The sequence below is a fragment of the Corvus moneduloides genome, chromosome 18 (assembly GCF_009650955.1).
Source record: "Corvus moneduloides isolate bCorMon1 chromosome 18, bCorMon1.pri, whole genome shotgun sequence".
Taxonomy (NCBI): domain Eukaryota; kingdom Metazoa; phylum Chordata; class Aves; order Passeriformes; family Corvidae; genus Corvus; species Corvus moneduloides.
In genome coordinates this window covers 1,819,035-1,831,068 of record NC_045493.1, presented here as the reverse complement: position 1 = coordinate 1,831,068, position 12,034 = coordinate 1,819,035, and the positions used below count along the sequence as shown (strand labels likewise).

General features: G+C 61.3%; 2 protein-coding genes across 6 annotated transcripts in view; one reads left to right on the top strand and one right to left on the bottom strand.

The window, feature by feature from the left end:
* The window catches only part of KSR2 (kinase suppressor of ras 2), a 76,824-nt gene extending 71,674 nt beyond the window's left edge, over positions 1–5,150 (bottom strand). For all 4 annotated transcript variants that reach the window (XM_032128237.1, XM_032128239.1, XM_032128238.1 and 1 more), the window contains exon 1: positions 4,964–5,150. In XM_032128237.1, coding sequence (XP_031984128.1) covers positions 4,964–5,140 — 177 coding nt within the window. In that variant the 5' untranslated portion in view covers positions 5,141–5,150. The remainder of the gene's footprint in view (positions 1–4,963) is intronic.
* A 4,331-nt stretch (positions 5,151–9,481) lies between these two features.
* On the top strand, positions 9,482–12,003 carry RFC5 (replication factor C subunit 5). 2 transcript variants are annotated; one of them, XM_032128109.1, is made up of 11 exons: positions 9,482–9,554; positions 9,650–9,714; positions 9,867–10,003; positions 10,119–10,198; positions 10,437–10,510; positions 10,647–10,806; positions 10,910–10,991; positions 11,071–11,200; positions 11,375–11,452; positions 11,537–11,591; positions 11,730–12,003. In XM_032128109.1, exons 1-11 carry the CDS (start codon positions 9,523–9,525, stop codon positions 11,824–11,826), a joined length of 990 nt encoding a protein of 329 aa, XP_031984000.1. In that variant the 5' UTR covers positions 9,482–9,522; the 3' UTR covers positions 11,827–12,003. The 2 variants fall into 2 exon arrangements, with proteins under 2 accessions (XP_031984000.1, XP_031983999.1); XM_032128108.1 differs by having other exon boundaries at positions 11,375–11,591.
* Positions 12,004–12,034: the final 31 nt, after the last annotated feature.

The following is a 12,034-nucleotide window of genomic DNA, read 5'->3' as shown; positions in this document are numbered from 1 at the left end:
CCAAAAAATGCCCTTGCACGGACACAGCTGCAGCAAAACACCGAGAAAAGAAATTCCAAAAAATCCCGCGTCCTGTCCTCCATTCCGCCGCTCCAGGTGGGATCCCAGAGGGAATAAAGGTGATGCCTGAGGCACCACGGCGTCACCAGTGCCAAAATCAGGGAGCTGGGGACAGGGCAGCCCCCGCCACCGCCGTGCAGAGGTGAGCTGGGAATGGGGAAAAGGAAGGAATTTTAATTTCCAGGTGGAGGAAATTCACACCCACAGAGCCCTTGAGTGACAGGAGGGGTCATTTTTACCCCAAAATAGGACCCCGCTGGGACCCCCAGATGCTCCAGTCCATGGGTTTGCTCCAGCCAGGGGAAAAAAAAAAAGCCCAAAAACCCTTCTGGAAAATCCCAAAGCCCTCGGTGTTTTGCTGGGGCTGGAATGGGGAGGGACGGAGACGGCCCCATCCCGCAGGGAAAAATCCCCATCCCGCAGGGAAAATCCCATCCGGAGGAGCTGCTCTGGCTCCTGCTCATCCCGGGATGGAGCAGAGGTGGGAAATGCCGTGTTCCTGCTGTGGCGCAGCCTCCCCCTTCTCCTCCGTGCCTCAGTTTCCCCACCTGGAAGAGGGCAGGGGGCGCAAGGAGAGGGGTGGGAATCCCGCGGATCTCCCCCTTCCCGCTGCTGGAATTTGCTGCTGGTCCAGCTGGGGATGCTGCCGGGGATGATCCAAAACCCTTTTCCTGTGGAGCTGGGGGTTGTTTCCCAAACCTTTCCAGCGCCTCTCCCTGCTCCAGCACTGCCCGGGGGAACAGCAGGAGCGATGCTCTGATACAAAGAAGTGAAACCGCCAGGATTCCCTTCCCTTTGGAGGCTCCAGCAGCTCCTGGAACACACCCCCCCCCCCCCCCCCCCCCCCCCAGCTCCTCGGAAAACAACGTCCCTGCTGCCCCGGGGGTGGGTGCTGGGACGGGAGCGATGTCCCCACTCCACGGCACCTTGGGTGACCCCAGCAAGGCGAGGGGCCGGGATCACCCAGGGCTGGAGCTGGATTTCCCATCCCAACCCTTCCCATCACCCCGAGCAGGAATTTTCCCTCGGGTCATCCCAAACCCAGCACGGCCGCGAGTGGCTGCTCCCCCCCCCCACCCCACCCCCACTCCGAGCCGGTCTCCAAGGAGCGGGAGGGCGGCTGTTCCCCCCTGGAATGGGATCCCTGACGTCAGCCGGGCTGGCGACAGCACCGGCCCTGCCTGGAGACCGGGACAGGCGGTGGAAAATCCAGGAGGGGCAAGTTCATTCACCTGGCAGCCAGTGAGCCGCCGGGAATGCCCATCCCATCCCATCCCATCCCATCCCATCCCATCTCAGCAGGATCCCAGCACATGCCATGGAGTGAGGGGTTCCTCTGGAGCCCTAAATTTCCTTCTCCACGAAGCAGAGATGCGCCCGGAGCGACTCTTCCCCGGCGCCCACCGAGGGGCTCGTTATTCCAGAGGCACCTGGAGCAGCCTGGGGCTGGGGAATTCCTTGCCACGGTTCTGTTTTCCCTCTCAGGGCTCTCCCAAGACCCTGCTGGGCTCGTGGGATGTCTCTGGCTCTGCGCACCCTTTATTTCGGGAGATGCTAAATGGTCCCTGGGGATTTTGTCGGGAATACAGGAGCCGAAATGTCTCCATCCAGCATCCTGGGAGGATCCAGCTGTGGGAGAAGTGTGCTGTGCTCACCCGTGGTGTGAGACACCAGAGAATCCACACATTCGGGCAGTGAGAATCATAAAATCATGGAATTGGAAGGACCTTAAAACTCATCCAGTTCCACCCCCTGGGCAGGGACACCTCCCACTGTCCCAGGCTGCTCCAAGCCCCAATGTCCAGCCTGGCCTTGGGCACTTCCAGGGATCCAGGGGCAGCCACAGCTTCTCTGGACAAATCCCAGTGCTGGGACAGCATCTCCACAGCCCGTGGAGCTTTGGGAATGGCCACAGCTCTTTCCTCGGAGCCGCTTCCCATCCTCACCCACGTGTTCACACAACGTCCTGGGCGGGTTCCCCGTTCTCGGCAGGAGCACGGCAGCCCAGGGACAGGGGATTGTTGATCCCGGGGTTATCCTTGGAGCCATCCACCAGGTTCTGGGAGCCCTGCCCCACATTTTGACATTGGAATGGGGTTTAACCTCCCAGACAGAACGGTGCCGTGGGACAGCCGGGAATATCGCCCAGCTCTGAGCAAGTTTTCCTTCTGCTGTTCCCAAACTCCACCGAATGCAGCACCTCCCGTCCATAGTCACACCCCAACCCCCAAATTTAGACCCATAAAGCCCAACTGCCACACTCAGACAAGGACAAAACCCCACAGCCTGGGCAGGGCTGAGGGATGAACACCCAGATCCCTCTGGATGCCACCCCACAGGAAGCAAACCAGCCCCGATTCCCACTGTTTGATCCCAGCCGCTGCCTTGGCTCCTGCTGGAGCCTGTCCCAAGGCACAAGCAAGACCCAAGACACCTCCCAGCCCCAAGGATTGCCACTGGAACCAGGTTGCAGCTGTGGCACCCGTCCCAAAAAACACTGCACGGCGGGACGCAGGAGGATGGGAGCTCACATCTACCCTAAAGTGGCTTAAAACCGAAAAAAGAAAGGAAAAACTTCTATTAATCCAGCAAAACCAGGGTTCAGCCTATGAAGATTAACCAAAAAAAACCATGGATTCACCCGTTCTATTCCAGCCTCGTGCTGACACAAGGGCTGGGCACTGTCCCCAGTGCCCTCCCAGTGCCCTCCCAGTGCCACATCCCAGCTCACCGCTCCCTTTGCCATGGCAGTGCCCGGGCCGGGAACAGTGCCCAGGGGAAGGGAAGAGGCACCGAGCGTGGCCTCGGAGTCTGTGTCACGTCCTTGGGACGTGGTGGTGGCAGCAGGGCCTCAGGGACACAGAGACTCGGGGACTCGGGGACTCAGGGCCAAGCTCCGCTCCTGCTGACGCTGGTGGCAACCCAGGACAACACCAGGAGCCAGTCCAGGGCTGGCATCGTGAATCTGGCCCTGGATTCACTCCCCTCATGGGAATCACTCTGGTTTAGAAGTGAAAAACAACAGGAGAGTGTCAGCAGGGCTGTCCTTGGCTGGCACATCCCAAACTCCCGGTTTGGGGGTGTTTTAGGGATGGCAATGCCAGGGCTCCCTGTGGCTGGCACTGAGTGATCCATAGGGGCTGGAGAGGTGCTTCCCTGTGAGCATTTGTAGGATAACATCCCTCTGATTACCCCCAAACTCTTCATCCAGCCCCTTTGGGCTGCCCCAGTGACACCGGGATGCTGGGAAGGAGCATCCCACTCGGATGGCATCCCCCCAAAAACCCCCCAAACCCTTCATCCAGCCCCTTTGGGCTGCCCCAGTGACACTGGGATGCCGGGAAGGAGCATCCCACCAGGATGGCTCCACCATGCTCCCCTCCGTGTCCGTGGGACAGAGACAGGGAATCCTCAACAAGGCCATCAATCCGTGTGGGATGAGCTCCTGGAGTCTTGCCCCTCCTGGCAGGTTCTCCTGGGGATTTGGAGCCTGCCTGCATCCCAAAAAGTCTCCGGCACACCCCAAAAGCACTGTTATCCCCCTCCCGAGGTTGCTCCAGGACCAACAGCTGGGATGGGATGGGACAGGGCTTGGATCAAGGGGAGATGACAGCAGGGTGGGAGCGGGAATGAGCACAAGTTGGGATGCAGAGCAGGGAGCTGCACCCCAAACCCGGGGTCTCCCCACGACTGGCACAGCAGTGACGTGGTGATGTCCCCCTTGCTCCCACAGCACTCGGGAATTTTGGAAGCAGGACAGGGTGTTCCAGTCACGGTCCAGAGCCAACAGCTGCCCCACAGAGGAGTTGCAGGACCAGCCAAAAGGCCTGAGTGGGATCAGGCTCCGAAATCCCCCCACCCACAGCCCCGGCTCCGCGTCAGCCACCCCCACAGCACCAGCACGGCCCCGCCGGCGTCTCCCCAGGGTCACGGCCTCGCTTCTCCCCGCTCTGCGCCAGCTGCAGGGATCCTGCTCAGCCCTGGGAATCCCTGGCCGTTCCCTGCCCACCCCAGCCCACCGACCTCCTACTGAACCGTGGATTCACCCCAGCTGGGGCTCTGCATGCTCCAAGGGGAGCCTCATCCCCTTGGAGGCAGGAGTGGGGCCGGGGGGATGCCGCCCGGTGGGAGGGATGCAGGTGGATTGGAGGGGATGCAGGTGGGCCAGGGGGATGAGGTGGGGAGGAGGGATGCAGGTGGGCCAGGAGGATGCAGCTCAGGGAAAGGGATTCAGCCAGGCCCCGGGGGCTGCAGCCCCGTGGAAGGGATGCAGGTGGGCCGAGGGGATGCTGCCTGGTGGAAGGGATGCAGCCAGGCCCGTGGGATGCAGCCTGGCAGCAGGAACGCAGGTGGGCCGAGGGGATGCAGTCCAGGGAAAGGGATGCAGCCGGGCTGGGGGGATGGAGCCGGGCAGCAGGGATGCAGGTGGGCCGAGGGGATGCAGTCCAGGGAAAGGGATGCAGCCGGGCTGGGGGGATGGAGCCGGGCAGCAGGGATGCAGGTGGGCCGAGGGGATGCAGCCCGGCTGGAGCAGGAGCCTGGAGGAAGGGATGCGGCCGGGCCGGGGGATGCAGGAAGGGGGAAGGGATGCAGGTGGGCCGGGGGATGCCGCCTGCCGGGGCGGTGAGAGCCGGGGGAGGGACGCGGCCGGGCCGGGGGATGCCGGGGGATACCGGGGGGATACCGAGGGAATACCGGGGGGCTGCGGCCTGGGCCGGGCCGCCCCCGTGGGTCCCGGCAGGAGCGTTCGGTGGTCCCGGACCCACCTCGGGGCCACCTGCAGAGCGCGCAGCCTCACTCGGGCGCACCGCAGCGCCGCGGGGGAACCCGCCGCGGCCCGGGGGGGTGGGGGGGAGAGTGATGGGGGGGTGTTGATGTTGGGGGGGGGTCGGCGGGCCCGTACCTCCAGGGTGCGGATCTCCTTCTGCGTGAGGTCGTTGGAGGCGGCGCACTTGGTGCGGAGCCCCTCCAGGTTGGAGATGCTGATGTCGATCATGTTCTGGACCAGCTCGCACTGCTGCAGCGCCTTCTGCAGACTCAGCTCCTGCTCCTCGCTCCTCGTCATGTTGTCCTCATCCATCGCTCGCCGCCCCCCCCCCCCCCCCCGCCCGCCCTCCCCTCCGCCCGCCGCCGCCGCGGCCCCCCCTTCCCTCGGCTCCGCTCGCCGGCCCCCGCCGCCGCTCAGCCCCGCTCGGCCGCGGCCCGCAGCATCGCGGTGCCCACCGAGCCGTCAGCGCGGCGCCGCCGCCGCTACCCCCCCCCCGGGCGCGGCGGGGCGGGGGCGGGGGCGGCGCGCTCCGGCTCCGCGGGGCCGCGCTCGCTGCGCGCCGCTCCGCGCGGGAACCCCCGCACACCCCCGGCCCGGCACCCCCGGCCCCGGCAGCTTCCCGGCATCCGCATCGCCCCCGCACCCACACAGCAGCATCCTCATCATCACCCCCACATCCTCATCATCATACCCCCCAACCTTATCAACACCCCCATCCTCATCAACACCTCCACATCATCACCCCCCCATCCTCATCAACACACCGCCTCAACCTTATCAACAACTCCCCAAACCTTATCACCCCCAGCCCCATCACCGTCATCCTCATCATCACCCCCACATCCTCATCAACACACCCCCCCAACCTTATCAACAACTCCCCAAACCTTATCACCCCCAGCTCCATCACCCCCATCCTCATCATCACCCCCACATCATCCCCCCCAACCCCATCACCTTCATCCTCATCAACATCCCCCAACCTTATCAACATCCCCCATCCTTATCACCCCCAGCTCCATCACCCCCACATCCTCATCATCACCCCCACATCCTCATCAACACACCCCCCAACCTTATCAACAACTCCCCAAACCTTATCACCCCCAGCTCCATCACCCCTATCCTCATCATCACCCCCACATCATCATCCCCGCAGCCCCATCACCCTCATCCTCATCATCACCCCCCAACCTTATCAACATCCCCCCATCCTTATCACCCCCAGCTCCATCACCCCCATCCCCCACACACCTCCCCATCCTCATCAACATCCCCCCAACCTTATCAACACCCCCAACCCCAGCACCCCCATCCCCATCAACCCTCCCCAGCCCCACCACCCCCAGCCCCAGCACTTTCCTTCCCGCTATCCCCACCCACCCCCCATCCCCACACCTCATTCTCATCAACACTCCCCCATTCCCATCCCTATCCCCATCCCTATCCCCATCCCTATCCCCATCCACCCCATGCCCCAAACCCCAATGCCTCTCTATCCTCATCACCTCCACCCCTGTCTCCATCCCCACACCTCCCCATCCCCGTCTCCCCCATCCCCATCCCCCCAGCCCTTCCCACGATCATCCCAATCCCTCTGATTCCCGGGAATGGGATGGGGGGAGCAGCCAGAGGTGAAGGGGGGGATGATGCATGGGGGGGGCAGGGGGGTTCTGGGGCAATGGGGGGGTTGGAAATGGGGGGATCTGGGGCAATGGGGATTCCTGGTCTGGAGCAATGGGGGCCAAGCCCAGCCAACACTCAGGAATTATTCCGGAGAGACGGAGCCAGGATGATGCTCCCAGACCCTCCACCTGCTCCAGGCACAGCCGTGACCTCCCTGCCTCTGGATATGTGACTTTATTCCCAGCTGGAATCCCCATCCCAGTCCCTCTCAGTGCTGGGAGAGCACAAACCAAACTCCCAATGGCTTTATCTGTGCTCACAGTGGTCGATTCCCCCCGAGTGGGGATATGGCTAAAAAAGCTGAATTTTGCCTTTTTTATTAATCAGGACTTTTAATTTCCAGGCTCATCCCCGTGCTGGGATGTCCCTTTTCCACCTTGTTCCCAACGCTGGCTGTGAGGGGGGCTCAGAGGGGTGGGAAATGAGGGAAGGGGAAGGGGAAGGGGAAGGGGAAGGGGAGGAAAGGGAAGGAAAGGGAAGGAAAGGGAAAGGAAAGGGAAAGGAAAGGGAAAGGAAAGGGAAAGGAAAGGGAAAGGAAAGGGAAAGGAAAGGGAAAGGAAAGGGAAAGGAAAGGGAAAGGAAAGGGAAAGGAAAGGGAAAGGAAAGGGAAAGGAAAGGGAAAGGAAAGGAAAGGAAAGGAAAGGAAAGGAAAGGAAAGGAAAGGAAAGGAAAGGAAAGGAAAGGAAAGGAAAGGAAAGGAAAGGAAAATATAAAATAAATTGCAAGCAGGGAGACCCCACTGGGATAAAAGCACCAGAGCTGCAGGGATTTTGTGTGCTCACCAAACCTCATGCTTCCCAAAAAACCCTTCAGCAGCCTGTGGGACAGCTCCCACGCTTGGAGCTGGCCACGGTCCGAGAGGTGGATGAACATTCCAGACAGCGGGAATGGCACAATGAGTCCATATAAAATTACCTGGTAATGTTTTAATTGACTTCTGCTGGTTTTCTCCATGAGAAAAGGGTTTGGAGCTACTCAGAGTCTCTAAACTGGGTTGATGTTCCCTCAGTGCCAAAGGGGCTCTTCCAGGCACAACATCCTGCCAGGAAGGGAGAGAGAATCCCCTGGCATGGCCACTCCACCCTGGGAAACCAACACCACGGCACCACAGCAGGAGTTTCCCACCAAATCCCCCCAAAACCACCCCATGAGGGTTCATTGCTCCAGCTCGGGGTGAGCTGCTCCACAGGAGCCTTTGGATATCAGCACTGGGATTCCTTGGGTTTTAATATGGCAAAGAACTTCTTCAGCTCCACATGGGGTGGGAGGATCCCTTGGGTTTCAGATCTTTAGGAACACCTGTTTTCATCCTCTCTGGAAGCACATCTCTGTCACCATCACCTCTGTCCCCATTATCCCTGTCCCACCATCTCCATCCAAGAAGGAAATCAGAGCCATCCCAGGGGGATGCTCTCATCAGTTTAACCCTATTAAACAACACCCCCAAAGATTTTCCCTGCTCTGGAGCTCGGGATTTATTAATGATGGGGGAAATGCCTGGAAAAATCCATTTAGGAGGACAAGAGCCTGCCCCAGGCGAAGGCAGATCCAGGGGGAGAGCAGCAGCTCTGGATCCAGGACGTACAGGAAAATCCCAGCTCCCGGCTGTTCCCAGGTGCCTGGGAAGGACCTGGAGGCTCCGAAGGGAAGGGCCATCTGTCACAGCTGTCACGCGCCCAGAGGGACGGCTGGGGCTGCTGACCTCAGCTTCCAGCTCCTGCTCTCCTTTATGGGGCTGCAGGGGAAAAAAAATGGGGAAAAAAGGGAAAAAAAAACCAACAGGAAAGCAGCTGCCCTCCAGGAGATTTTTGGGGTTTCATAGGACCCAGCCTGGAGCTCTTGATGTTTTCACTTCCCTTGGCAGCAACGAGATTTTTGCAGGGATTTTTTTGCTTGCCCTGCACCTCTACTTCCCAATGGATGGCTTCCCATCCTCGCTCCACCTGCATTTTCCAAGCCAGCACCTCTCACTCCCGCCTGCTTTCCGTTCTCCATCCATGGCATGGGATCGGAGCAGCACCGGAGCATCGCTCCAGCAGCCTGGGCTGATTCTCCTCTCTAAGCCCCTTCTCTAAAGGAGGCTCTGGGGGTTTTCCAGAGGTGCTGGGAAGCAGCAGGGACAGGGATAAAGGTGTTCTGTTCTCGCAGCCACCTCCGGAGTTTGCTGCTCCCCTCACACTGGGAGGATCCCAGCAGGTCTCCTCTCCTCAAGTGTCCCTGCACCCAAAGGTGCCCCTCTCATCCCAAGGCTTTCCGAGGGCAGGGGCACTGTGCTTGCCCAAAACATTGCTCACAACCTTGATCCAGCAATTCCTGCTGCCCTGATTTCCCCAGGATCACAGGCACCATGGTGAACACCAGCACCGTGCTCTTCCCACAGTCACAGAATCATGGAATGGGTTGGGTTGGAAGGGACCTTAAAGGTCACCTCGTTCCACCCCCTGCCACGCACAGGGACAGGAGGATGGGGCGGGTTTCTCCCTCTCCACTCAGGTGGGATCCCAGTGGGAATATTGTGTCCAGCTCTGGGGTCCCAGCACAGGAGGGACCTGGAGCTGCTGGAGGAGTCCAGAGGAGGCGTCGGAGCAGCTCCAAGGGCTGGAGCCCCTCTGCTCTGGAGCCAGGCTGGGAGAGCTGGGGGTGCTCACCTGGAGAGGAGAAGGCTCCAGGGAGAGCTCAGAGCCCCTTGCAGGGCCTAAAGGGGCTCCAGCAGAGCTGGAGAGGGACTGGGGCAAGGGCTGGAGGGACAGGACACAGGGAATGGCTTCCCACTGCCAGAGGGCAGGGCTGGATGGGATCTTGGGAAGGAATTGTTCCCTGGGAGGGTGGGCAGGCCCTGGCACAGGGTGCCCAGAGCAGCTGTAGCTGTCCCATCCCGGGAATTGCCCCATTCCGGGTTGGAAGGGGCCGGGATTTTCCCGATCCAGCGGGACCCGCCCGGACCCCTCAGACCCGCCCCGCCCCGGCGCTCTCGCGCGCTTCGCGGCGCTCTCGCGAGACTTCCCAACATGGCGCCGGCGGGCAGCGCGAACCTGCCGTGGTACGGCCGGGAGCGGGGGGATACCGGGATACCGAGATAAAGCGGCGGGAGCTGCCCCGGGGCTCACCCTCCGCTCCTTTCCTTCCCCGGTGCAGGGTGGAGAAATACCGTCCGCAGGCGCTATCCGAGCTGGTGTCTCACCGGGACATCCTCAGCACCGGTAATTAACATCCCCCTCGCCCCCCGCGGTGACTCCCCCCGCCGGTCCCGAGTGTCCCCCGGCCCCGTTATCCCGTTGTTATCCCGATGTTATCCCGTTGTTATCCCGATGTTATCCCGCTGTTATCCCGCTGTTATTCCGTTAACCCGCAGTGCAGCGCTTCATCAGCGAGGATCGGCTCCCGCATTTGCTCCTCTATGGGCCGCCCGGCACCGGGAAGACATCCACCATCCTGGCCTGTGCCAGGCAGCTGTACCGGGAGCGGGAATTCGGCTCCATGGTGCTGGAGGTGAGCGGGGAGGGGATGGGATGGAGCGGGAAGAGATGGGGTGGGATGGGACAAGATGCGATGGGATGGGGTGGATTGGGATGCAGGGATGCGGATCCACACTGTCTCCTTCCAGCTCAACGCCTCCGATGACCGTGGCATCGACATCGTCCGAGGGCCCATCCTGAGCTTCGCCAGCACCAGGACCATCTTTAAGTACGTGGTGGGGCTGTGCTTCCCAAAGCTCCCCGTCCCTTTGGCACGCTCCTGCCCTGGCACTTGGATTGGGAAGGGGATTTGGGAGGTCCCGGGGTGGGCAGTGTGCTGGAGCAGGTGGGAAAGTGCCCAGCAAGCAGGGAGGGTGAGGATGTAAGAAGGGCTTCCCAGGAGTCAGGCTGGGAACAAACATCCCAGCTCCCCCTTTCTCCAGCATCAAACCCACCCTTTTTCCTAGGAAAGGCTTCAAGCTCGTCATCCTGGATGAAGCCGACGCCATGACCCAGGATGCTCAGAACGCCCTGAGGAGAGGTGAGGGGCACTGGGAATTCCACACCGCGGGAATCCCACACTGTGGGCAGCCATCAGCCTCATCCAGCCCGGCACAGGGTGGGAATCAGGATGAGGCAGCAGCCAAGGATCCTCCTCCCCTCCCTCCTTTTTGCAGTGATCGAGAAGTTCACAGAAAACACCCGGTTTTGCCTCATCTGCAACTACCTCTCCAAGATCATTCCCGCCCTGCAATCCCGCTGCACCCGCTTCCGCTTCGGCCCCCTGACCCCGGAGCTGATGGTGCCGCGGCTCCAGCACGTCATCCAGGAGGAGGGGTGAGCGGGGGATCCCTGCACACCCCTCTGTCCCCATTCCCTGCCCGGGAGGAGCAGCAGGTTGGATTCCCACGGTTCCACTTCCCTCGGCATTGTTTTCCAGGGTGGATGTGACCGAGGATGGGATGAAGGCTCTGGTGACCCTCTCGAGCGGGGACATGCGCAGGGCCCTCAATATCTTGCAGGTGGGAATGTGGCCATCAGCCCCTGGCCAGCTGAGCTGGAGGGGCCTCTTCATCCTCCCTGTTCCCTCCTCTTCCTCAGAGCACCTCCATGGCCTTTGGGAAGGTGACAGAGGAGAACGTTTACACCTGCACGGGGCATCCCCTCAAGTCTGACATCGCCAACATCCTCGACTGGATGCTGAACCAGGATTTTTCCACTGCCTACCGCCGTATCCTTTGCCCTGGGGGTTATTCCCAGCTGGGATAAATCCTGCTCTTTCCCCGGGATCTCTGTGATCTGTCTGGGGCGGGTGCTGCTCGCTGGGGAGGCCCCGCGGAGATGAGGAGCAGGGATCTGGCAGGGAAAAGCCTGGAAGCAAGGCCTTGACTCGCTCTCATCCCAGAAATCATGGAGCTGAAGACGCTGAAGGGCCTGGCCCTGCAGGACATCCTCACCGAGATCCATCTCTTCGTGCACAGAGGTGGGCACAGGGTCCGGCTCCCGATGATCCTGGAGAGGCCAAACTTCCCCCTGGCCCTCACCGAGCGTTTCCTTCTCTCCACAGTCGACTTCCCACCCTCCATCCGCATCCAGCTGCTGATCAAGCTGGCAGACATCGAGTAAGTGACGCTCCCCCAGAGTGGCGACACTGGGGTGGCTCCTGGTGGCCGCTGGGCACCGCTGGCACACAGCCCACGGCTTTGGGGGGCACCCACAGTGGTGGAAAGGCCCACAGCTTCCCTTGGCCCCCTCTCCAGGTACCGCTTGGCTGCTGGCACCAGCGAGAAGATCCAGCTGAGCTCCCTCATCGCCGCCTTCCAGGTCACCAGGGACCTGGTGGTGGCCGAAGCCTGAGTCCTGCCAGGTGGATCTGCTGCTGGATTTGGGAAGGACCATCGGCCCCGTGCCTGGAGCTGCTCCCTGCAGCCTCCCAGTCCCTTTATGGAAGCCTTGAGCCCACAGCCAGGGCACAAGAGTTGGGTAACGTTATTCCCAAGCTCCTTGGGGAAATACAGGTGCCTCCAAAGCCCAGCAGGTCACACTGGTCTTTGCTTTTCCCTCC

Bases quoted from the DNA above. Each gene is read 5' to 3' on its own strand.
- RFC5 (XM_032128108.1), top strand. From the start codon at position 9,523: ATGGCGCCGGCGGGCAGCGCGAACCTGCCGTG. The intron at 9,715-9,866 runs GTAATTAACATC...GTTAACCCGCAG, and splicing joins CCGGGACATCCTCAGCACCG to TGCAGCGCTTCATCAGCGAG. The intron at 10,992-11,070 runs GTGGGAATGTGG...CCTCTTCCTCAG, and splicing joins GGGCCCTCAATATCTTGCAG to AGCACCTCCATGGCCTTTGG.